Source organism: Amphiura filiformis, chromosome 18 (genome assembly GCF_039555335.1).
Source record: "Amphiura filiformis chromosome 18, Afil_fr2py, whole genome shotgun sequence".
In the NCBI taxonomy this organism is placed as follows: domain Eukaryota; kingdom Metazoa; phylum Echinodermata; class Ophiuroidea; order Amphilepidida; family Amphiuridae; genus Amphiura; species Amphiura filiformis.
In genome coordinates this window covers 12,219,210-12,247,130 of record NC_092645.1, presented here as the reverse complement: position 1 = coordinate 12,247,130, position 27,921 = coordinate 12,219,210, and the positions used below count along the sequence as shown (strand labels likewise).

Here is a 27,921-nt window from a genome sequence, read left to right as displayed (position 1 = left end):
CTGGGCGATTTCTAAAACTTTTTGATACCCCCTCGTACACAGTAATAATTCTTACTACAAAATACATGACCCTGATGAGCCCTTTCTATAATGATGTACATAAGGGTGGGCAGTTGCAAAATTCAAACTCTAAAAAAAAGTAAGATATCTAATATTAAATAAAGCACAATTTGGAGGTGCAGCTAGAGTTTACAATCCCAGGGGTTGGGTAACGATCCAAGTAAGTGCCAAGTCAGCATTATTTCAATTTTAATTCAAGAGATACTTTACACTTAATCATTCAGTGTGTATTCTCAAACTAAAGTATCTAAATGACAGCTGATCTAATCAATCTTGATGTTGTGACATCATCATGTGATGTCGCCCTCTGGGAGATCAGCTGATTGAATAAGTGACTAAGATGATAGGCCCCTTCATCAGTATTCACTACATGTCATCTGCAGTGTTGTCAACTGTTTCTAGACAACACATTGGTCATAGTAATCAGCTTGCTAGATATGTATCATTTTTCTGCTGAATAAATATTTTGTCATCTTCAGAGTATGAGAGAACTTTTTCTGCTTACTTCTTTGACCAAATACTCTAAAAGTGGAAATTTCTGTCTGATTACTTTTTTGCACTTTGCTAATTTTGAACTGTTTCCCTTGTTTTCAAATTTGCGATTCTAAGTTTCCTTACATTGACCTATACACAAAAGGAATATGTTCGTGCGTATAAATGTAGTGAAAATTGCCACTTTAACAGTATAAAAGAAGTACAAACTAACAATAAAATTTGTGAAACCCAAAAGATAAAGTAACAAAATTTGATAAAAATTCATAAATTTGAAATCCATAAATTTGAAACTCAAAACGTTCATGAACCATGGCCATAATATCCTTTTTTTTTGCTTCATTTTTGTAGTAAATCAGTGGACTTTCTTTGCGAGAGTATATATCAACTCGGGCACTCAACTGCTGATCTCCCAGGGGGCGACATCACACGACAACAGATCACAACATCAAGATCAAGATCAGCTTTTAATTTCAGATAGTTTAGTTTGAGAAACACACCGATGGGATGAATGGTACACAACACCTTACACAACACAACAAATTAAGGATTGTCAACATGTACTTGAAAAAGACACAATAGGTGACAGTGGGCAAAACAGACAGTGGTGGCACCAGGATTTTGTCAGGGGGGCAATAGGGGGGGAGGCAATTTTGTAAGTTGGTTTTTCTACTGGGGGGCAACAGTTCCGACTGGGGGGCATTCTTCACCCCCCTGTGGCGCCACCACTGAAATCAGAACACAAAGTAGAATCCCAGGATAGAGAACAAAATGAAGGGTAACCAAATAAATTTGAGCCCTGCTCTTTTTGGCCTCTCCACTTCATGATATAATTTTTAATTTTGGGGGAAAATAAAGAACTGAGAAATAAAGACATTATATCATTATGAAGATGACAGAATACCGAAGAACAGTTTACTATGAACTTCTCTATCAAACACATGAGGCACTTCAGAAGATTCGCTGAGCGTGAGTAGCAATCAAGCTTTTGAATTGCTTTATTCTGTCAACAGAAGCTGACGTAGCTAATTTTTTAGCTGTGACAGTTTTTTTTTTCTATTTGGCAATGGGCTATTCTATTTAAAATCCACATTCCCCTTGTGGAAGATTTTGGAAATATCTTCCACAGGGGAATATGAATTTCAAATGGAATTAACACATTAGCAGAAGATTGAAACTCACCCTCTCTCAGTGCAACATTCAGGTTGAATTTTCTCAGAGGGTGTACGAAATTCAAATGGAGCTGCTTAATGTGTTCATTCCATCAGAAATTCATACTCCCCCTATGGAAGATATTTCCAAAATCTTCCACAGGGGAATGTGGATTTTAAATGGAACATTCCAGGCCACTTTTTTTTCACTTTAGTTTTATCACTCTTCTCCCCGACTGTTTTTACCTATTGTGTCAAGTACTGTATATATTCTCTAATAAATGCACCCTGTCTAATAAACACCTCACCATTCTTTTGAGCTAAGCTGTTCCATAAATGCTGTCAAAATACCATAGAGTACCCATATTTTCAAAGATGTGATCGCCAATTTCACATTATCCATGTGTGCATCCATTATTTTTCGACAGTACTTGTACAAATTTCATATTGTTTGTGGTGCGCACCACAGCACTGCCAGACAGTACTAGCATTATGGAATTACCATTGTAAAAATTGATTTATAACACACCCCCTTCTTGAATATGTTATGCCACTCGAGGCATTTATTAGAGAATACACACTAATTATTGGAAATCAGAAATTACATTGCTAGTTAGACGGTTCATTACATTGTAAGCTGCCATCAGTGGCCCCATCTAAGTTAGTTAATATGGCATCCAAGTGGTTCTCCATCTCAGATAATTGTGTGCTTAATATCTGCATGTCATTCCTCTGCCGAATGTACTGAGTAATTAGTGCTGTAATAAAAAGATGCAAAAGAGAATATACACATATATGTGTGTAAATATTTGTGGGGTACAGTTATTTCAAGTGACGTATACAAGCATGTCTGGATCAGGCATGAACTAATAATATAAAAATGGGGGCAGCAGGTGCCCAAAGTGGCAAAGTCCAGTATAATGAGGGCCAATACAAAGCATTTGAGCTCATTATGGACTTAACCTGTTGGTGTCCAATCTGTACCTCTTTAACCTATGGTCTGCATGGACATTATATGAATGTATTATTCCATTTTTGAGACAGTATGTGACTTTAGTGTGTTTTCCCAAACAGCATATGCTTGGATCCTTGGAACATGAAGTGACACACCCTGCCCCCTCCCAATACACACATGTAGACATCCACAACCGCCACAGATTATTAGCTGAGTTATATAGATACAGTAGACATTGTATGGACACCTTACACCCCCACACCCAACATACACACCCACTTGTCATCTAAGTCCTCCATCTGCTTAGCTGTTATCATGGGTAAGATAGTGTTGACATCATTGTATGAACACCCCACCCCTACACACACACCCCTACCCCCCCACCCCTACACACACCCACTTACCATCCAAGTCCTCTATCTGTTTAGTTGTTATAACATCATTATACAAGTCATTAGCTGAGTAAGATACAGTGTTGACATCATTGTATGAACACCCCACATCTACACACCCCACCCCTACACACACCCACCCCTACACACACCCACCCCTACACACCCCCACCCCTACACACACCCACTTACCATCTAAGTCCTCCATCTGTTTAGTTGTTATAACATCATCATACAAGTTATTAGCTGAATATGATACAGTGTTGACATCATTGAAGGCTGCTGCCTTTGCATTCATCTCAGATGATATCATATTCCTCAGTACTTGCTGATCATTGATGCTGGTTAAATACTCCTATCAAAATGCACAGGTATAACAAAATAGTGTTAATAATACTAACAAGTATTTTGATCTTTAGAGTACAAAAAACCTTTTCGCATCTTGTTTTATGTGAAATTTTATCATAAAGTTTACTATATATGTGAATCAATCTGATTCACTCAGGCTAAAGTCAGAAACTTGAGTTACTACCATTACTAACTTGCTCAGTACATACAATTACTGATGTTGAGTCCCAGGTCTCTTGAATACTTGGTTGCTAAGTTATGAACCTTATATGTATATGTCTTTAATTGCTTTTTCTCCTCACTTTTTGCTTATATCCCAGTTTCATTATTGCCAACTTTAGCCTGATTGGACTAGATCTGGTCACATATATAAAGTAAAGCAGTTAAAAAAATGGGCTATAAAGTATAATATGTGCAGTTTGTACAGTAGCAAATTTTTTCTGGGGTGGAAAATGTTGCATGTTTTGTCCAAAATAGTGGGGTTTCAATTATTTTTTTGTTCTGACAGGTAGGATAGGATAAGCCCTTCTGACACTTTCAATCCTTAATACCGGGCCTTAATATGGCTTGTACCAAAATATTTTAGTCTACACAGAGTGAAGATTCTCTGTCACTATGCTACTAACCTGTTGTGCAGCTTCAGCTTGTAACTTAGCACCCTGAGCTCTATCCCTAGCATTCTCAGCTTGATTTCTCTTGGATATCAAACACTGGTCATTATTTTGCGCACTTTGACGGATCTCGCTGATGATATCCGAGGTGGAGCGGCCTTGATTGGTGGCTTCCTCACCTCTACGCATAACCTAAACAACAAGTAGGGAAAACACAATATTATACATTTATACAATTCATGATCACTAGGCCTGATGATGCATCATGGATATGACATGATACAGTAGCCAGCAAAAATAATAAGTCCAGTTGTGAAGATTTATAAATGACTTCATTTATCTACCTGAATGATTGAGGATATTCATAAATACATATTAAGTCAATTCATTCAGTTTCAATACTTTGAGTAAAAATGAGCTACCAAGGGGGATGGTTAAAGTGGAAGCCCCACTTTTGGTTCAAGTTCCTTAGGGAATTAGTCAAGGATAAAATTTAAATGTAAATTCTGTTCTGTAACAGGTGTAAGTCAGTTCTTCTGTGGTGAACTGACCAAGTGGGGCTTCCTGTTTAAGTGCAATTTTTTGCTCACTTTGTGCATATTTATTCCACTGTTTCATCAGTTTAGCTTCAAAATGGCAAAATTTTTCGCAAGCTTTGCTCGCATTTGTACCATAAATTTATTATGTCGCCAAAAGGTGCTGCATCACTATACATTTTTCCAACCCCATCCCATAAATGTCAAAAAGAACTCTTTCACCAAAAGACTTCTGGTCAATTAATATCCATATCTATTTTCCTTTTATATTTTAGGATATACCAACCTGTTGTGCCACGTTGTTTATGTTTTCCACATATCCATCTGATGTATCCAGACTTGTTACCGTGTTGCCACGCACCGTCTCTGCCTGGGTTAATTCATACTCAATGGTGTTCTTTAAGGCTTCCACACTGGAAGATTCCATCCTACAGAAAAAAAACACAGTTTCACACTCTATCAAATTTAGATAATACTAGGTAATGTCTTCACATCTCAGCCAGGGGGGGCACTCAACACAAATTACCATATGGGTATGTTCCCCCGGAAAGACCCCCCTTTTTGGATTTCGCAGCTCCGAAAGATCCCCTATATTTGACCGAAATAGAGCTCCGAAAGACCCTTGATTTCCATAATTTCAGCTCTATAAGACGCCAAAATTGCTCATATTTTTGTTTTTTTCAGGCAATTTATAACCAAAAAGCCAAGTAATACCCTTGATTTTGACAGTTCGCAGTCCCCATTTTACTTTTTTCTCAAAAACCATTTTCTTTCTCTTTCCATTTCAGCAAGCAAATTAACAAACAAACACAGAGACACACAAACTTACTGAGCCAGCTGTGATGTATTCCTAGTCTCTTCCGCAGTCTGCAATCCTGCCGCTGAATCATCAAAGTATGTCTGTGCATTGCCATCAACATTTAATGCATTGATCTGCTCAACCAGTGTTGTCATCTCTGCTGCTGGACGCAACTGTATGTTCTGGACTTCATTACCTTTAAGACAAATCCCATTACAATAAAATCATTACTATTTGACCGGCGTGGTGGCCTAGTGGTTAGAGCGTCCGTCTCACGATCGGGAGGTCGCAGATTTGAATCCCGGCCGGGCCATACAAATGGTACCTACTGCCTTCTTGCGTTCGGCATTGAAAGAATGGAGTAGGGAAAGTTAAACACATGGCTACCAGTGGACTGTAGCTTTTCTGCTTGCAGATATGTGGCCTAGGGTTATGAAACGGAGATAGGCACCGCTCAATGGGCCGAAAGGCTTGGGAAGGATTTAACTTTTTTAACTTTTATGAGCTAGATTCAGTAGAGCCTCAGATGTAAGGCATCCAATGGACTTTTTCAAATCAATTCATTCCGATTAAATCCAAAGCATGAAATAATTACCCAAATGCTCACAACACCACATTTCGCCATAATTCATTCTAGAAACGCTTGCTGTTAGAATAAGAAAAATTTTAATGCTAAATTATTGCACATTCTAGGGAAGCGTGATTACCGTTTTGAAATAACCGAGTGAGAGGGTTTTCAAGAAAATATTTTCCTGTCAAAACTGAAGCATCCTCTGTATAAAAGAAAATATGAATATTAACTGCACATCATATATAACGATTCGTGATACCCAATTGTGACACATTTGATGTCGTTTATGAGGCAGAGAATTTTATTTCAATTTTATATACGCCAAAATATTTTTTTAATTGGGCAATAATAAGGATAGAAAAAACGTTGAAAATTCTATGTATAAATAACATTAGACCCGGCAAAAGATTACTGTTTCGTTTTTATGGTAATCTAATCTTTTATTTCCTGAAAAAACATTTGGGGTCTAAAATGGATTTTTTATGTAATTGATAAAAACATCGAACGACATACAAGAAAAATGGTAGGTTCCTCTATATTATTTTACTGACCATGGAAATGTACTGACACCGTGCGAGCACATGTCAAAATCGATATAATGTATTGTCCATATAGACGCATTTATCATGTTTATTGTCGGATTAACAACAATTGAGCGCTATTAATACACATTATAATGTTTTTAGGGAAATAAAATTCCAAAATATGGTACGTTTTCTGCTTTTGCTTGTCACGTGGTAGGCCTATATTGAAGTTGCGATTGTATCTTCAAATAAGTTTCAAATGGATTCCATCAAGACAAGTGGCCGAGTGGTCTAAGGCGCTAGGCTCATGGAGCATATCCAAAGCGGCGTGGTGCGCCGTGAGTTCGAACCCCGCCTCTGCCAAACTTTAAAAGAAGTAAAATTAAAATTAAATTTTAACTTTTTTAAAATTTCATATTGGGGAAATGTGACTGGGAGAATTTATGTATGGCGTGGAGTGGTGTGAATGCTCACATATGGTCGAATCCAACCAAAAGTGTCCACGGGCCAAAAATAAAAGTCCGAAATAAAAATGTCTCCACAATTTTTTCCTTTTGCCCATTGATTGATGACATATTGGCCTTATAGGAACCAAAAGTGCCATTACTAATCTTGAAAAATAAATCCAGGACGTGTGATAGTAAATGTGATATCAAAACCCAATGTTACCTACGAATACCACTAGGATGCTTTCACTATCGCAATACTAATCAACCTAAAACAAATGGAATATTCCCATTAACGCTTTTTTTTTTCGTGTAATGTAGACCACAGGGTGTCAGGAAAATGCTAGCTCAACCAGAAAATATGTGTTTTTATTTTTATAACGCGATCAATATGATCTTAGTCAATTTATGCTAGTTTATTTTTGAAAATGAAGTTTAGGTCAGTTTCTGTATTTTATTTATCAAATGAGTATGAATCAATTTACACATTGTATAAGAACGAGTAGGATATATGTTTTCAAGAATATTAGGAATTATACGCATACACCTAACGCTTTATACAATGAAAAGGTGAAGAAACCCGGTATTCGTAGGTAACATGAGCGATTTAACAATATCTATATTGAGTTTAGAGGTTTAAATTTTGCTATTATGGTAATGAATTAATAAAATGGTAATTTTTAGATCTCTTTCAGATGGTACGTCCAAATGAATAAATGCTATTACTTTAGATCCAAAAAATTTGATGCTTTTAGCAAGATTTTGACCACTTCATTTTGATATACAAGTAGTTAATCAGCAATTTTACATAATAAATAATTGTTGAATGAATCCGTATATGGGTAATAATAGTGTCCCGGGGTACCGCTTAAAGTTTTTGACAATTAATTTCCATTGGTAGGGACACTTCATGACACATGTCATGTATTATGCTGTATTCGTAAGTAACATTTCAGTATTTGTCGGTAAGAATTAGACTTTTGGTGGATATCGCAATCAAAACTTCATTTTATAAAGCACTTTCAATGTATTATTTTCTTTATGTGCGTTTATTGATACTTTAGACCCTATCATGTATTAATAATGTCGGTTCACAGCGGTTGAAAGAGGATTGAAGTAAGAAACAAAGGCACTAAAGTGACTTTCATTTGCTTAATTGCACACAAATCGCTTAAAACCGTTATTGCAGACTTGTGAAGTCCATCTTGGAGTCAGTTACGTCTTTTGGCCTTTCGTTTGAGGGCAACTACAGTTAGCTTTATACCAGGGTCCATCACTGTGTTGTCTAGATCATGAGACAATGAGAACAGTCGTTTTTTCCATGGTATTCGTAGGTAACCTTAGCGAAAACGTCAAAAGTTACCTTCGAATAAATCAATTTGGACACAAATTACTCAGAAACCAGAAGGTCGGTAAACATTTAAAATGAAGCACACATGACAGTTGACAAATCAAAGTATTTATCCCCTTCTAATCTTCTTTGAATGTGATTTTTCTTTCAAATGAGCAGACCGTCGTCTATTTCAGTACATATTTTTCAACAATTAAGCCGTATTCAGTTTTGCATGGTGGGCATGTATGTGAATTCGCAACTTTCATTGACATATGATTTGATAGCAAACATGCAGGCCTTCGTTATGTACCAATATGGGCATTGGCATGAATAGCGGTGTTTCACAATACTGTCATGATGTCCAAGTGTATTCGTAGGTAACATTCGGTTACCGAAATTTACCTACTCTGAATACTTGCTTTTATTGTTGACATCTCAGAAATATTTAAACGCAGGCTATTGAAATTTGGTAGAAATAAAGAGTGTATTACCCTGCACATATTGCTTAACTATTGTTTACTATTCTCTCACTTTGTGGAAATGACACAGCTTTTAACATGTATTCGGAGGTAATGCATATTTTTTACCAAACCTACCTTTGTGCCATTTAGAATTTCTGGCAGCTAAACACAATAATAAAGATGTCCGAATGCAATGCATTTCAGTATTGGACATATCAAAGCTTGTATCAATTACACATTTATTAGTGATTTTCATTTTTTAAAGATATATCTAGTGCTATGAAAAATTGTATTCGTAGGTAATGTAAAAAAATACCACTCAAAAAATTATCACAAAAATATCATAATTATGTACAAATATGTGAAAAATTGAACAGGCAATCTTTGAATACACACCTTTCAGGAAATCAATTTAGATTCAATCCAATCACTTCTTTTCATAACTGATTTAGATGTTTTTAAAAATACTTTAAGAAATATTTTGAAAAAATGGGTAAAAATAGCATGTTTTGGGGTCTCTGTGTCTAAATTTTTCATAGAAGGGGGTCTTATTATATATATGGCGCGAAGCGTATGATCAAGGCGAATAAACACAATACAAAAACGAATGCCAATTGATTAATACTTTTAAGTTATGGCCCTGAACATGCCGTGTACACTTTTCGTTGGATTCGACCATATATATATCGGTACCTCTTCAGCATTACATGCAGTGCGAAGTTCAATGTGTGTATAACATGTCTTGTGTAAGAGATTGATGTTTACTTTAATTGCCGAAAAATGACGTTTTATGATACTTCACCACTAAAATCAGTAAATTTCTTGCCCCAAATTTATTTCCAAAATAACAGAATTTGAAAGTTTCTGCTTTATTTTGTGGCATTTTGATACAATATCAGAAAAAAGGGGGTCATTGGGTACCCGGACTTCAAAAAGGGGTCATTGGTTATGACTTTTAAAAAGGGGGTCATCGGGTATATTAGACTTAAAAAAAGGGGGTATTTTGACAGGCACATACTGCTACTTCAAAAGTTGAGTGCCCCCCCCCCCTGATAGATACAATCCTGGAAAAAAATAGTTGGAACACTTGTACTAAACAATTGAAATGCGTACATGCCCTATCTAAGTAAAGCACACACTCTCCCCTGTATCTCACCCTTCCCCACTCCACATCTATCTATGTTGGAGGGTCTCATGGACCAGTGGCATGCGCCAAAGGGGGGGCAGGGGCCATGGCCCCACCTTTGTTGGTCATTCGGGGAAATCAGTCATGTCCCCAAAAATAGAGCCATAATACAGGGGGAGTATTTGTTTCAAAATGATTAACTCTGACCAGTTACATTTGAAAAACATACTCCCCCTGGGGAAGATATTTCCAAATCTTCCACCTGGGGAGTGTGGATTTCAAGTGGAATAGCCCTTGTACATACCAAGTGTTTCAATCTCTGTACGTCTTGTGTTTGTTCTTGACAATCTTGAGTTGACATCTAGTACAGTTAGATATGACCACGCCATGTCTCCTGCCGAACTAAGGGCAACATCCTTATAAGTCGTTGCTGCTGTCCTGGCGTTGTTAGCAGCAACCTCTGCAGACGTTGCGTTGAATTTTGCAACTTCACTATCATATTTCTTCGCTTCAGCTTCGGTCTTCTTCTGTCCTGCTAGCAACTTGGCACTTTGCACCGTTAAATTGGCGGAATTCACATTGGATTCTGCTAGTATGGCCAAATTGGACGCCTGGTTCAATGGATACGCCTCGTAGATTGTATTAATCTGCTGCAAACGTTGGAAATTTTCGCCAAATTCAGTGTCTCTTTGTGAGTTGACGATGATGCTACGAGCATCTCGCCTGTCGTTTGCTGCCCTCTCGGTGTCATCGAGTAATTTTTCGGTGAGGGTTTGTAAAGTTTGTACTTGGATCTCTTGGTTTTCAACTAGCTGGTACATTTCTTGTATCGTGGTCCAGGATTCCTCTGCTAGACTATAGTAAGTTTCCTGGGAAGGGGAAGAATTTTGGCAATGAAATGAAAACGAGTCAGGGGCTGTGCAATAATTATGAGCCCTGGGGAGGGTAAAATTGGGGGGGAAGACATGTTTGGTGGGCGAAAGGGGGGCAAGCAATTTTGGCAAGCTGAGAGGGGGGTGGCTGCAAGTGATTTTTGGCACATATTCACAGGGCGCCTTTTTAATAAAAACGCTCTAAAAAGACTTGGGAAAACAGTACGGGAATGCTTAAATATGCAAATTTTCCTGCTCGCTGTGCTTGCAACATACATCTATACCATTTAAGGTTTGGAATTTGGGATCCCAAAAATTTGGCATGTTCAAGGGGGGGGGCAAAGAATTTTTGGCGGGCCGAGAGGGGGGGCAAGCGATTTTTGGCAGACCGAGAGGGGGAGTAAGCGATTTTTGGCGAGCCGTTCAGAATTACCCCCCTGCCTATAACCATGGTATACTGGTTCATAGCAGTTGGGCAAGGGAGGTAAAGGGGTTGATGAGGCTCTCAAGCACACCTTCATCCTCCTGGTATAGCAATGATATTCCACTTACCCTTGTGTTGACGAGGGAGTCTAATTCTTGCTGCAACTGTGCTGCATTCCTGGTAAGACCTGGTTCAACCATCACCATGCCATCATATGATTTGATATCCTCTGCAAGTAACGTCAAGTTGTTCACTTGTGATTCTATATCAGCTATCAGGCTAGACATAAGGAAAACACCTGATGTAATCTGTAGAAGAGATTAAAGGAAAGATATTCAGGGGCGTAGTCATGATAAATTTTGGGGAAGGGGCATATTTTGATACAAAAATTGGATCGATTGAGCCCATATATATAATATTGGCCGAGCTACAAGTTTCAAAATACTGCACGAGAAGTAGTTGAGTACAATATTTAAAAGTCACAGCGAGACCAAAAACTATTGGGCGTAATTATTAGCATCCAATTTTATCATTATTATGTGTTGGATCCAATATTTTCACACACTTGGATTCATCAAAACATAATAATGAAAAAAGTGGACTTTTCCCCCAAAGTGAACCTTTTCCCAAAATTTTGAACTTTTTGACCAAAAAAACATAAAGAACCTAACTTGTTTGCTCGCTACACTCGAAAATGGACAAACTTGGACCTTTTTTTGAACATGCTATGCTCGCAAAGTGGACTTTTTTGGTATTTGGTGATGGGGAAAACGACCGTCCCCACTTCCCTGGCTACATCCCTGAGGATACTTAAAAAGTGTCGCAAGGAATCATTCAATATTATACAAATATTAACTGTCTATGAGTGTGATGGTGAAATATAATCACGAGGTGAAAGATGGATTGTTCCATTCCACGAGCTGGAGCAGCGAGTGGAATGGAACAATACATCTTTCACCGAGTGATTATATTTCACCATACACCTAATTTAAGACAGTTAATATTTGTTTTATATCACTCATGCATAAATTATATTACTAAAATACTATTTAAGGTAGGAAATACATTTTTCATCAACATAACACCATGTTTTGCAGTGATATACTTCACATTTTGGGGTCCACCCCATAACTCAATCGGGGAGCCCAAGAGTCAGCGCACGGTTTGGCGCAGGCGCACTATGGCAGAGTACTATGATAGTAAAGACTATCACACGGAGAGGGTGATGGTAAAAATGATAAATGGTAATCAACCAATGAACTATCTAGAATTTATGTATGAGTGATATAATAATTATTATAACACCATGGTGGGGATGAGGAAATTCAACATATTTTGCACAAACATTTACAGGGGTGTGGTCCAATTTTTTCATCTTACATTGAGGGCTACCATTAAAACAACATATTTCAAACTTTTCAGTTGTATTGCTCTAGCGGTTTTCATGGCATACATGGTATGTGCATAGCAGTTTTGTATATGTCGCGCTCGTTGGAATGAGTGGCCCTCATATAATGGGTGATGCTGGGATTTTGTCTGTTGGTGATTGTTCTGTATCTCTTTATTCTATGCCTAACCCCATACCGCATCAAATCCTGATTGTATTGCTTCCAGGTCACCAGCCTCCTCTGTCCCTTCTTGTATTGCCCGTTCTGCATATGACAGGTTCCCCCGGATGTTGCCTAAATACATGTCTACCTCTGACACTGCTAGATCTCCATAATTCTGCATCAAATCTGATAATAAAATTGTAGGATTATAGGTTAAAATCTATCTATTTAATGGGCTATTCCTGTTGAATTTGAAATCAATATATACCTCCCTGGAAGGGAAGACCTTAATCTTCCATCCACTCAGGGAGTGTGAATTTCAAATGGGGTTACCTGAATTAGGTGACTCCATTTGAAATCTACACCCCCTGTGTGTGAAATTAAGGTCATGTCTTCCATAAGGGGTATATGTATTACAACTGGAATAGCCCATTAAAGCAACCAACTCTGCAGCATAAATTACTTGTTAAAAGTGAAATTGTACAAAATAAAGCACTTGCACTGAGATGTTGAAGCTTCTAGCTCCCCTGCCCCCCCTCCATTGATGTTGATGGGTTTCTTCTTCTTCTTCTTCTTCTCGGATACTGCTTAACGTCCCAAGTGGAATAAGGCAAGCAGGAAGGCAAGCAAGGTTTCCTGCATAAGACGCATCTACATCTCAGTAAAACTAGTGACATGCATTTATCAACAACCTATTTCATACACACACAAATACCCTGTGATTTTTGGTATTTTTAAAACAAAATTGTCACTAAAAATATTGGAAATACAAAATACAACTGATCAAAAATGAGTGCATCCGAAAGCATTTCCCATGGTATGCAGAGTGCATGCCAGTGCAAATATACAATCTTAACATTTTTTACATTAATTGCTCTGATTTGTTCTTGTGCTGTTTAAGAATTTCAAAAATTGCAACGCTGTGACTTGTGCTGTTACTGTATGCAATTTGCACTGTTTACTGTGTAGCGACTAGAGTCCTAAGCAAGTCCATTTGTTGCATGATCTGGATTTTTGAAGTACCGGTATACAACATATTCTTTATTTGGTAACCCATGTAAATTGCTCCATTTACAATGCAAACAAAATAATATGTTAACCCTACAAGCATGCCGCTCATTCTACAAAATCCGGTGCCAATAGCCTTTTTTCCATTCTTTGGTCCACAAAAACTTTGTCGAGCATTTAGGGCATCAAATATGTTGTTTTTCTGGTAGAACTCAACGAGATCTACATGGACATATATAGTTTTCCATACTTTAAATGCTTTCTTCAGCCTGATTAACCCTTGCAAAGGCTCAAAAATCGCTAAAAATGCGTTTCCACAGCTCAAGTGTCACATCTAACCCTGAATATTTTCTTTGAATAAATGCGATTTCTTTACATATTTGTTGTTTTTTGATTAGATAACGCACCATCATATTGTTTATCAACATTATTTTTAGTGATTAAAATGTCTTTGTGTAATTCTAAAATAAATTGCACTTTCCACCAAAACGCTGTGAGCTACGTTACCCCTTTTTAACACACGTTATTGGAAAGAAGTAAAACAGAGGTATCAATGTAATTTGCGGTTTTTGAAAGGAAACACTCATAGGTTTTTAAAAATCACCGTAAAAATCGTGATGCTGTAGCATTTTTGGCATAGAAATATTGTAAACATTGAAATTTCGACCGACCATGTTAAGATTGGTGAGCTACGTTACCAGAATTCTATAGTATGCACTTGTATTACATGTACTTCCTAATAATATGTGAAAGCTACCAGTGGTCGAACCCCATTTATATTAGAATTAACCGACATAACGTTCTAACGTTCGCAAATCACATTAAAAACATTAAAAACCAGTGAACTACGTTACTGTGAGCTACGTTACACATTCATTTAAGCATCTTCAAAACTTCTATGAAATGGTGAAATCTGTTTTACATTTCACTCAAGTGATCTTTAATTTGCTTTTTATGACCTTGGATTGAGTAAAACCAGCCCATTTTATAGTCGGTAACGTAGCTCACATTACATTGAGTTTTAGTGTTAAAAAACATCATGACTTCCTGAAAGAAAAATATACAAGTGGTGTTGGCAATTTTTACATCTGAAAGTAGTGATACATTTACTTTAAAAAAAACACAAAAAGCAGGTCTTTTTGAACAACTTTTATTTTTTCTATTTTTTTAGTGGATTGGCACCGGATTTTGTAGAATGAGCGATGCACTACCAGTCCAAATTATCTGACCTCTAAGAACTGTTTTGGTTTGTTACAAAGAAGGATATATCCTGTATTGAGCCAATCAGAGATATGGTAGAATAGAAATTACTCAGAAATCTCAAAGCTCTATTTTAATTGGTTACTCAGCCTATGATTATATCATCCAATCAGAAGCTCTTACTCATGAGATTTTGCTCTTGTGCCTCAAAGTTTTCACCAAGATCCAGCAGGGTCCTCCTCCAATTCTGATAGCATTCAGGACATGGGTCACAGTTTGGGTAGGCTCCGACGAAGACTTCCTCTACCACATTCATCATGTCTGGATGTGCAAAATGAACATTGAATAACATAATTCATTCAATCACAGATCCTGTGATTCAATGTAACATATTTTTGTTCACAAAAGCAACTTTTACAACATTATTGAAATATTTGAAATAAAATTATTATTTTATGTTTCTTAATTCCTTCAATATTTAAAGATTCAAATGCCATTAGGGAGCTATTATTTTCTTTGGAAGGGAATCCCAAATTTACAAAATGTAAATGTACAAAAATTTCAGCAACAACAATTTTAGGATCCCCTACCACCGTATACTTTACCCCCTAAACAGTCTAAAATTGTACTGAAATCAGTCTTTTTGCATAAAAGAAATGCACTATCTGAGGTCATCTTGTGACTCCCTATATTTTGGTCATCGAAAATTTTATGACCCCCCTATTTTTCTTTCCAAAAAATTATGACCCCCCAGTATATTTGGGATGATAGCCCCTTAGGTCAGTACATGGGCACCTTTATGCAATGACAGGTAAATCTTGTATCTATATTGCATACGTACCATCTCCAACACGTCCACACCTGTCACATGTGCGTCCAGCTATGGTGTCCAGCATACAGGTACACTGTCCAGTGGTAACATTACATGAACACACACCCTGTGCATCACATGTAGAAGCTAATGTACCTTCACTACTACATTCACATGCTGAAATGGATGGACACAAAGATATACTGATTAGCAGACGACGGTGGCGAGTTCAGGCACAATTAGGCAACAAAAAATGTTCTGCCTATAGTGGGAATTCCAATTGAATGAACAGCTTTCAATAGCGTGACAATTTTTTGCGTATACTGCGCGATGTACGCCAGCGTGTGCGACTGTGCGTGAGTAATGCGGAAGTGAATCCAATCATGTCAACGCACTTGTGATTGGTTAGCATTGTATCCAAGGTCGTGCTTCCAGGTTGTAATTTGCAATAAGTGATACACGATCGCGGTTGGATCAAATACAGCTGCTGAAAGCTGCGTTCATTCAATTGGAATTCCTACTATTTTTATTTAATGTTAATTATTTGATGGCTTTTTCTTCAGCATACACAGCAGGATTCTCATTTGTGTGACTATACTGTACATCATAACTTTAAGACTCTATACCATTTTTCACCCATGTGACATCAATGCACTGAGGCAGCTGTTTTCAATGCGCATCTATGCAGAGTCTTTAAGTACATTCTTATGTACACAAACACTTTAAGCAAATGCTAGTAATTTAGGCAGTGCACCGATTTCAATGCCACATTGGGTAAAAATGGTATAGTGGCTCAGAGAACAATAAAGGAAAAGGTCAATTAATACTAGTAGGCAGATAAAAAAATAAGGACATAAATAAAAAACTTTTTTAATTTAGAAAATTTATCAATTAAGAAAAGTAATAATCAGTCACCTCTGTTTCCATTCCAAGTGGACATTTCATAATTCAGAGCACATATTTTGTAATTTAAAATAAGAAAGTAGGTAAGCAAGTAACAAATAAGCAAGCAAGCAAATAAACAAACAAACAAATAAATATAACATGATTGAATGAATGAATAAATGAATGAATGAACCAACGAATGAAGGAACAAAAAATGAACAGACAAATATATAAATAAATAAACAAACAAACAATCAATTGAATATATGAATAAATAAAAGATATAAATAAAAGCAAATTTGGATGTCAAACCAACTGCAAGACAATAGTAAATACATATAAGAAAATTGTTCAGGAAATTGAATTTATCAATCAGGTATAAAATTCATACAGGCCTACTAATTAGAGAAAAGGCAATTCTAAATACAACCAGAATGTTGTGAAATGCAAAACTACGTTTTTGTCAATTGTTTAAAAAAGAACCAGCCAAACAAGCACTGAAAGAATCAGGAAGCGTCAAGCTTAACCAACACCTCGACTTCATGCTTTATAAAATTCTTTAAAAATATTTTAAAACAAGCAAATATTAATTAAATGTTGATACAAAACATGCATTTTCCTCCAAAATATATTATGGAAAATATCAAAATATCTATTGATTGCAAACATACCAACTATCCAAGTAAGAAGAGCAAAATAATTATAAACATGGTCAAGATTATTTTGGATAACAGAAATACTTATTACAAAAATCCAACTTTGTTTAAAGTGTAAAACATTTCAATAGGACACCAACAAAGAAACCAATAACAACAATAGCAAACAAACAGAAAACATACACACTTGTTGAGATTAATTAATATTAATGTTAGATATTAGACAAAATTAAAATATATAAACACTGAGAATATCATTATAAGAACACATAGATCAAAGGACTCAATGTTGAGACTCTATTTCGGTAATGTGTTCAATTATTATGATGATTAATATCACAACTAAGAACTTATACTCCATGAAGCCGAATAAGATGTGAATAAGAATATCTTATTTCATTCATGTTTTTAAAAATCTTGAAAAGAATTTCATAGTTAGGGTAGGCATTCTAAGATATCTTATATAGATCAATGACTCAATGGCATATAGTTTGATCAGCTCATAATTGGCAGGAATTGTTAGGCTTTACCACAGTGATATAGTTCACCTGTCTGGTCTATCTTGTGTGTGTTGAAGAAAGTAGACAAAGTATAGGACTTGACTTGATAACGGGTGATGCATCTGGCAAGATGTCACAAGACAATTCTCAAAATAAAATACATTTATATTAACCATGATGGTCAAATTATAGATGTATGTCCATACCGTATTTCGTCAAATAGTCGCCCCCCCTCAAATAAACGCCCCCACCACTTTTTTCAACCAAGATGTTTCAAAAATTCTGATTGCTCACATGGTTGATAATAGCAGCAATAAATGGCGAAAATCTGCATCGGCGACCCGGAAGTGAACCAAAAGTCAGTGTCAAAAGTTCATAGTGCGTCATTTTAGCGTGATTTTTAAGCTTACCTAATGATTTTAACAGGAATTGTCGTGCTAAAAATGACCTCTAATAAACGCCCCCCCCCCTTGGGAAAATGTCAGCTAATGGACATACAGCTTTGTGCCACTGAGCTCTCAGCTGTCTAGGTGCAATGGATTATCATTAATATGGCAGCTAATGGACATACAGCTTTGTGCCGCTGAGCTCTCAGCTGTCTGGGTGCAATGGATTATCATTAATATGGCAGCTAATGGACATATGTCTTTGTGCCGCTGAGCTCTCAGCTGTCTAGGTGCAATGGATTATCATTAATATGGCAGCTAATGGACTTACATCTTTATGCCACTGAGCTCTCAGCTGTCTAGGTGCAATGGATTATCATTAATATGGCAGCTAATGGACATACAGCTTTGTGCCGCTGAGCTCTCAGCTGTCTAGGTGCAATGGATTATCATTAATATGGCAGCTAATGGACTTACATCTTTATGCCACTGAGCTCTCAGCTGTCTAGGTGCAATGGATTATCATTAATATGGCAGCTAATGGACATACACCTTTGTGCCGCTGAGCTCTCAGCTGTCTAGGTGCAATGGATTATCATTAATATGGCAGCTAATGGACATATGTCTTTGTGCCGCTGAGCTCTCAGCTGTCTAGGTGCAATGGATTATCATTAATATGGCAGCTAATGGACATACATCTTTGTGCCGCTGAGCTCTCAGCTGTCTTGGTGCAATGGATTATCATTAATATGGCAGCTAATGGACATACACCTTTGTGCCGCTGAGCTCTCAGCTGTCTAGGTGCAATGGATTATCATTAATATGGCAGCTAATGGACATACGTCTTTGTGCCGCTGAGCTCTCAGCTGTCTAGGTGCAATGGATTATCATTAATATGGCAGCTAATGGACATACATCTTTGTGCCGCTGAGCTCTCAGCTGTCTAGGTGCAATGGATTATCATTAATATGGCAGCTAATGGACATACATCTTTGTGCCGCTGAGCCCTCAGCTGTCTTGGTGCAATGGATTATCATTAATATGGCAGCTAATGGACATACACCTTTGTGATGCTAAGTTCTCAGCTGTCTAGGTGCAATGGATTATCATTAATATGGCAGCTAATGGACATACATCTTTGTGCCGCTGAGCTCTCAGCTGTCTTGGTGCAATGGATTATCATTAATATGGCAGCTAATGGACATACATCTTTGTGCCGCTGAGCTCTCAGCTGTCTTGGTGCAATGGATTATCATTAATATGGCAGCTAATGGACATACAGCTTTGTGCCGCTGAGCCACAGATATCAACTTACGTATACATCCCTGTTCCACACTGTAGTAACCATCTACACAGGCATCACACTTTAGACCTGTCACTCGCTCCTTGCATTCACATTGACCAGTCTCCTGTAAGAGGTCAAAGATCAAATCAGTTACGTAGGTTACCACTGGAAATATTAATCCACTCCCGTCACATATTTCAGTTGGATGCTTTGAACACATTTCTGTGAGTACCCTACTTTACAATTTGGAATGTTGAAAGAAGAAAACCTACATATTGTTGAACTCTTAAACATATTTGGATCCAAAACCACCTTGAAAGGGACTTATAATGTTACAATTTTGTTAGGGATGAAATCAAAACTCGACTGGAGGTTGACCGCCAGTTCCATCCAGTTTCCATTGTTTAGAACAATAGAAAGCGGATGGAACCGGCAGTCAACCACCGGTCAAGTTTTTATTTCATCCCTTAGCCTAAGAGGTGTGAAAAAATTGCTTTCTGGGAAAAAATCTTTTCCATGGACAACTTGAGAAAAGGAAGATGTCATGCCTCCCACATAGTAATAAACACTTACCAAGTTACACTGCGAGGCACCAAAGACCGTCCCTATTGGGTGACAGTCACACAAGGTACAGCCAGCTTCCCCTGTGTTGAATCCCCAAGACACTGGAGCACACTGAGTACATCGATTACCAATAACATTAGGATGACACTCACATATGCCTTGGTCTTGGGTGCAATTCCCGTCTCCTCCTACTGGGTCACAGTCACATTCTGATTGAGTGAATGGAAAATATAACAGTTGTATCAAAGTTAGCAATAATAAAATTGAGACATGGGAAAAATATGGAGTAAAAATACAATAAAAACACAAGTTTTCAACCAAGTGTGCAAGGGATATGACGGTTTCAACATCAGTAAGTACAGGTACTGAGGATCTTTTTATCTTTTCAGTTTCTGTTTTCGTTTACGCATACATTTTTGTATGTCATTGTTATTCTGAAGTGTAAGCCTCCTAGGTGTGACAATTTCTTTTATTCTAGCCTTTTGTCACTTACTAACCAGTTGAAGCAAGTGATTTTGTTGTTTTTGTTTTGGTAAGTAATGTTAATTTTTACATGGAAACTTGAAATGAGGGGGTTGGTGCTAATCTAGACAAAAAAGTGGACATTTTCATTCGGATTGGCATTTTGTCACATTAATATGAACCAATTTAACATCATCAAAGACAAGAGGGGCTCTAAAACACCAGTGTACCATAATCTTGTCTTACCCCACCTTCATTGACACATGCATCTACCTTTATTGAAATAAGCTGATTGGTACTTAACAATGAATTCAAGTTACAGATCAACTGACTTAATCCCTTGCATTTTAGTTTCTGAACAATAGAGCCTGAGAATGTAAGAAATGGTAACTCAATTTTCAAAATTTTCAGTCAATCAGACCGTCAGGTATCAGTCAAGGGCAAACTCTATTTCTAATGTCAACTTGCAAGTACAGTCCAAGCTCTTTATCCAACCATGATGGGACCCATGATGCAGTCATGTCTACAGTAGAATTCATCTCGACCTTTGCAGGACTTAACCCCATTAAAAGCTATTAAACCAAGATAACACTCATTACAGCTCAACTGATTAAATCGGATCTTCTCTGGCTGTGCACATGTGACTGTTTTCATGTGCGATATCGCACATGAAAGTTTGTATTATAGCTTCAGTTGGGTAACCGATTATAAAGGAAACGAAAGGAAACAATGGTATGTGTACTTTTGTTCACGAAATGAGACAATGGCGTGCTTTTTGTAAACCAGCATTCTTGAAAATGAGCAACATAATGATTGTTGACTTAACACGGTTTGGAAATAATTTCTTCATATTTTTGGTGTTATCTGTCGTTTACATATCCTTCCTAAAACACAAAAGTACGACCCTCTCCAAACACCTAAATTAGCTAAAAATTTAGGACATGTTACAAAACTATATTGTCTAGAATTTTAGAAGAGTACTTTTAATATTGGCCGGTTATTTTTCACACAGCGACGTTAAATAGGCAATGTACTATTACCTATATCATTAACTAAAACACCAAAGTACGAATATTTCCAAACATCTAAATTAGCTAAAAATTTAGGACATGTTACAAAACTATATTTTCTAGAACTTTAGAAGAGTACTTTTAATATTGGCCGGTTATTTTTCACACAGCGACGTTAACTAGTCATATCCCCATACTTTTAACGTAGGGCTATTTGTAGAGGTCACGCGTCAATGGGAAAGAGCACTGTGTATTGTGTATAGGAAAACGGACAGTAACTGCAGTATGCAACTATTGGCCAGATAAGTGAATAAAAATCCTTTAAAAGGGATGTGCTGGGACATGGTTGTTCACAATGAGTAATTTCATATTTCTCAGGATAAGTAAATTATGTGTAATTGTGTCCAAGGTGTTCAAGTTGGGACAACTAAAGATACTCATGGGGCAATATAACACTGAAAGATTTGAGTGGTGTATGTCACATAGATATGTTTTTCTAAAAGCATATGAAATTAAAGTATAAAAGCATTAAAAACATGTTTTCCTGTGAAGATCATGCATACAGCCGTATATCAGATAGATTTATTTATAAAAAGTCCAGATAAGAGAAGTTGGACTGTTTTAACAATTAATGTTTTATACACACTTAGATAGCAAGAACCAATCAAAGCAAGAAGGATGCAAACAATGCATTGATTGTGTTCTTGTGGGTTGATGCATTTATATTTGCTTTTTAGTGACAATTTTGTTATAAAAATAGCAAAAATCATTGGAGATTTTTTTTTTCTTCTCATGCATGAAATAGGTTAATCAATGTGTATCACTTGATGGGTGTGAAATTGTACAAAATGATGCATTTGTACTGAGCTGTTGATGTTTATATAATGCACTCCCCCTGCGAAGCTTGTGCATTAGATGCATCAACATCTCAATATGCATGCATTTAATATTTTGTACAATTTCACTCCCAACAAGTAATATGCATTTATTAACCTATAATTCAACAAAACCAAGAAACAAACCTACCTTGGCAGTTTGCAATGTTTCCCCAGTAGCCATTATCACACACATCACAAGTCAACCCTCCTGTATTGCCTTGACAATCCAAACACTGCCCACTAATGCTATCGCATACAGCTGGGCTGAGACTGCAGAAACATGGCTGGCATTGACCACCATTCATCTGTAAGGAGAGATGACAATTAAAACAAGATTATAATTAAGGCTCATGGTTTTGGAATGAATTTGAAAAAGCTGCCAATTTGCTACCCCATTGGGCTATTACAGTTGAAATCTATACACCCCCTATGGCAGATGTGACCTTAATCTTCCAGTTATGGAGTGTGAGTTTTAAATAGAGATCTGTTTGTCATCTGCATTCCCTGTGTGGGAGATTAAGGTATGGTTGTGTCTTCTATGACAGGAGTGTTTGGCTTTCATCTGGAATAGCCCATTCTTGGCTTGTATGCATATTCATCCACCCATTCAAAACCCACATACTCAACTGCACCTGCTTGCCTGCCCACCCACCAACCCACAAAGTGTTATGCAAATGGTGTTAAAAAGAATGTGAACCATTTGTGGTTGATGTGGGTCCACATTTGCAGGTGTGAAAACATTTAACATGCTTTCATCCTTATTTGACAGCAAAGATGACCTTTGACCCAAGTCAAAGGTAATACATGTAGATGAAGCTATGGTGTTTTTACCATTGGCAAACTACAAATACCATGCCAGGACAAACAAAATCTACAATCAAGGAAATAAATAGTTGGCACACCTTGACAATAATGTTGGAACTTGATCTTCATTGCCATTCTGAAAGTTCAGTGAAATTAGTACTATATGTTTAATGAGAAGTACAAACCTTCTCCTTTCCTTCCCTCCCCCATTCCCCTCAATCAATGTTTGGGAGACTGTCAATGGAAAAAGAGCTTTCATCAACATTGGAGTGGGGGAGGGGTGGCGATTTACATTAAATATAATGCCAAAGTGTGCCAACATTAATTTCCCTGATTGTAGCTCCCATACTAAAATGACAGTACCTGTATATCAGTAGGTAATCCATAGTATCCTGTTGAGCAGGTCTCACAGTTGTTCCCTTCATGTCCCTCAGCACACTGTAAGCAAACGCCATTCCCATCACATGTAGGGGAGAATGAGTTCTCACCTGGGGGACCTGGGCACATACAGGGCTGACAATCATCTGAAAAATACAAATTTACCAATATCAAGTTGATGATGCTGCTGCTGATGACGACAGTTGTTAAGAATTATGATAACAAAGATGTTGATGATGGTGATGATGACAATCAACACCCATGTGATTGTTCTTGGGTCAATTTATCAATTTCATTTAAAATTGGCCCCCTAAATATTAACCAAAAGTAATTATTATAATATTTCAAAATACTCCAGTTCATTGACAATAACCATCAATCATTTTGATTTTGATAACCAAATATTCGCTACTTGCATGGTTTGGCGGTCCGCCATTATGCACTCTGTGCAGGGGATCGAGCCCCGAACTGGCAGCATACATGAATGGGTATTGAATCAGTCATATAACATTCTGTGTAAGGTTGCCTAATTCTTCCTTTCATATATGCTGCCAGTTCGAGGCTCTCCCCGCATATAGTGCATAATGGTGGAACCGTGCAAGTAGCGAACACACTCACATTTTCAAAAGCCACCATACACAATTGCTTACCTGGTGTTCCTCTTGTGGCATCTCCATAGTACCCATCCTGACAAAGTTGACATGTATCACCAGCAGTGTTATGTTGACAGTCTTGGCATGCACCAGTCTCCTGATCACACGCCCCGTCACTATGACCATTACAGTTGCATATCACGCAGCCCGCGACAGGGCCGAGGTCTGTAGACTGCCAGCGATAACCTGGGGCACATTGCTCACAGAAGTTACCCTAAAATTAGAAACGGATATATAAATAGATGGTTGCACAGTGCCCTATGCATATGTCCTGTGGCGTGCTGGGTATTGCAGTTGTAATCCAAACACCCTTATGGAAGACATGACCTTACTCATCTATTCCAAATGGGGTTACCTGAATGGGTGACTCCATTTGAAGTCTACACCCACTGTGTGGGAGATCAAGGTCATGGCTTCCATAGGTGTATGGATTTCAACTGGATAAGCCCATAGGACTAAGGGAGCTGGGGTCTTCTCGCTATTCCGAAGGTCCGTCATTCCGAAGGTTCGCTTTTCCGAATGTGTAATTTTACCATTCGCTATTCCGAATGTAATTAAAGGTTCGCTATTCCGTAAAAACGGTTGTCTATTCCAAAGGTTCTCTATTCCGAAAATTCCCAAAACATAAACAGGTTCTCTATTCTGAAAACAGAAAGGTTCTCTATTCCGAATATGAAAAAAGGTTCTCTATTCCGAATATTCAAATATGGGTTCTCTATTCCGAAACAAGTCACCGTGTTCTCTACTCCGAATATGAAAAAAGGTTCTCTATTCCGAATATGTTATATGCAGTGGAATTCATAACACCGAAAAACTTTACTTGGTTTCTTTTAGGTCCTTTTCCTCCGTCATCAAACACATCATTCTGTCAAGGCTAGCGCTAAAACTACAAAGGCCCCAGTGCCCATATGTGGAACACTAACGGGCCCTACCCCGTAGATTTATCCTTTGCCCATCTTAGCCCCAGAGGTCAAAGGTCACGGCCCCAGATTTTGGAATGGAGAACCCTTTTTCATATTCGAATTGAGAGCCTTTTTTTCATTTTTGGAGTAGAGAACACGGTGGCTTTATAATATATCGGAATAAAGAACCTTCTTTCGTTTTCGGAAGAGAGAACCCATTTTTTCATATTCGGAATAGAGAACCCTTTTTCATATTCGGAATAGAGAACCTTTTCTGTTTTCGGAATAGAGAACCTTCGGAATAGAGAACCTTTTTAATTTTTGGAATAGTGAACATTCGGAATAGCGAACCATCGGAAAAGCGAACCTTTCGGAACAGCGAAGTTCGCCCAGGGAGCTAGTACTTACTATAGCTTGATTACTGTCATACTGAGTAGAATTAACCCAAATTGTCATGTGTACCTTACACCCTCTTGAATGGGGTTATCTGAATGGGTGACTTCATTTGATATCTACATCCTCTATGTGAAAGATTATGGTCTTTATTTGTTTTTTCTACTTTGTATACAATCGTTGCAGCAGGGAGACATTGCATTTCCGAGCTAAAAATATTGTCGAAAAATATCAGTCGATTAATCATTTAATCAAGAAAGTAATGAAATGCTGCATGAACGGATGAATCAGTGGATGAATTGATATGATCCACCTGATCAATCAATCAATCAGTCAATCAACCAATCCATCAATCAATCAATCAATCAATCTTACCTCATATTCTGGTGGACAGTTACACAGTTCAACAAACATTGCTGGTACAGCACTAACAGTGTATGCATCATCATCAATTGCTCCATCAACTGCAAACTGCAATTCAGCTTCATGAAAAAATACTGATTCTTTATCCAACTGAAATATATAAAAACATACACAAACAAAAACAGGTCAAGACAAATGGATTTCAAATTTCATGGATATCAGAGAATACCAACTCAGTTCAGTAGCTGGCTATGGGGGGCATCAGGGCAAATGCCCCCAGTCAGAACTCTTGCCCCCCCCCCCCCTCTGTTGTCCCCTAGTAAAATCCCAAAATTTGAAAATGTCCACTTTTTATAGTAATTTTGTTGATTTTGCCCCCCCCAAATTCACTTTTCCCCAATGCCCCCCCACAAAAAAAAATTCCTGGCGCCACCACTGACTCAGTTTTCTAGAATTTCACAATACATAAGGCTGTCCCCTTTTTTCATTATATAGCTCTCTCCATGCAGGAGGCTGCAGATGACAAGTTTCAATTAATAAACATTCAAACATTTCAGAATTTTTCAGTACATTTCAGAATGTACATTTTCCTGTTTTCTTATCAAACCTACAATAGGGCCTTATATTGCACACAGATATGGCTCTACCCATATCTTCATAATTATACAAGGTCCTAGTTTTATGTATCAAAATACAATTTAGACAAATAATAGGGTATACATGGACCTCTCAAAATATAATGCTCATGTATAGGCTATCAGTATACAAACAGAATTGACATTAGCTTTGGTAACTTTTTTGTACACATATGGCTTCCTATAGCTCATGGACTTGCATTATGGACACTGGAATAATTAACATCCCCATTTACAATAGTAATTATAAACTCTCAGTCTTAACCCAAGTTAATATATGATACTTACGGTTGTATGCTTAGCTCTAATTATCTGTATATAATCCCAGCTAGTATGTGTATCATTTCCTGTGTTGTTGGTTGTAATAAACTCTAGTTAACTCAGTCCTAACCCAGGTTAACATATGATACTTACTCTAGTTAACTCAGTTCTAACCCAAGTTAATGTATATGATACTTATGAGTGTATACTTAGCTCTAATCTGTATAGATGTAATCCCAGCTAGTATGTGTATCATTTCCTGTGTTGTTGGTTGTAATAAACTCTAGTTAACTCAGTCCTAACCCTGGTTAATGTATGATACTTACTCTAGTTAACTCAGTTCTAACCCAAGTTAATGTATATGATACTTACGATTGTATACTTTGCTCTAATCTATGAAATCCCAACTGGTATGTGTATCATTTCCTGTGTAGTTGGTTGTAATAAACTCTAGTTAACTCAGTCCTAACCCAAGTTAATGTATGATACTTACGGTTGTGTACTTTGCTCTAATCTGGATAGATGTGATACCAGCTAGTATGTGTATCATTTCCTGTGTAGTTGGTTGTAATAAACTCTAGTTAACTCAGTCCTAACCCAAGTTAATGTATGATACTTACGGTTGTGTACTTTGCTCTAATCTGGATAGATGTGATACCAGCTAGTATGTGTATCATTTCCTGTGTTGTTGGTTGTAATAAACTCTAGTTAACTCAGTCCTAACCCTGGTTAATGTATGATACTTACTCTAGTTAACTCAGTTCTAACCCAAGTTAATGTATATGATACTTACGATTGTATACTTTGCTCTAATCTATGAAATCCCAACTGGTATGTGTATCATTTCCTGTGTAGTTGGTTGTAATAAACTCTAGTTAACTCAGTCCTAACCCAAGTTAATGTATGATACTTACGGTTGTGTACTTTGCTCTAATCTGGATAGATGTGATACCAGCTAGTATGTGTATCATTTCCTGTGTAGTTGGTTGTAATAAACTCTAGTTAACTCAGTCCTAACCCAAGTTAATGTATGATACTTACGGTTGTGTACTTTGCTCTAATCTGGATAGATGTGATACCAGCTAGTATGTGTATCATTTCCTGTGTAGTTGGTTGTAATAAACTCTAGTTAACTCAGTCCTAACCCAAGTTAATGTATGATACTTACGGTTGTGTACTTTGCTCTAATCTGGATAGATGTGATACCAGCTAGTATGTGTATCATTTCCTGTGTAG

General features: G+C 37.3%; 1 protein-coding gene across 1 annotated transcript; it reads right to left on the bottom strand.

Moving 5' to 3' along the window:
- Positions 1–1,706: 1,706 nt before the first annotated feature.
- LOC140139851 (uncharacterized) lies at positions 1,707–27,272 on the bottom strand. Its single transcript, XM_072161603.1, has 17 exons — positions 27,179–27,272; positions 25,802–25,939; positions 24,129–24,345; positions 23,464–23,624; positions 22,445–22,601; positions 19,956–20,155; positions 19,413–19,506; positions 15,701–15,847; positions 15,043–15,180; positions 12,686–12,837; positions 11,230–11,409; positions 10,110–10,674; positions 5,375–5,540; positions 4,832–4,973; positions 4,025–4,201; positions 3,243–3,405; positions 1,707–2,461 (listed from the first exon to the last, which is right to left on the bottom strand). The coding sequence occupies exons 1-17, from the start codon at positions 27,233–27,235 to the stop codon at positions 2,313–2,315; spliced, it is 3,003 nt and encodes a 1,000-aa protein (XP_072017704.1). The 5' UTR covers positions 27,236–27,272; the 3' UTR covers positions 1,707–2,312.
- Positions 27,273–27,921: the final 649 nt, after the last annotated feature.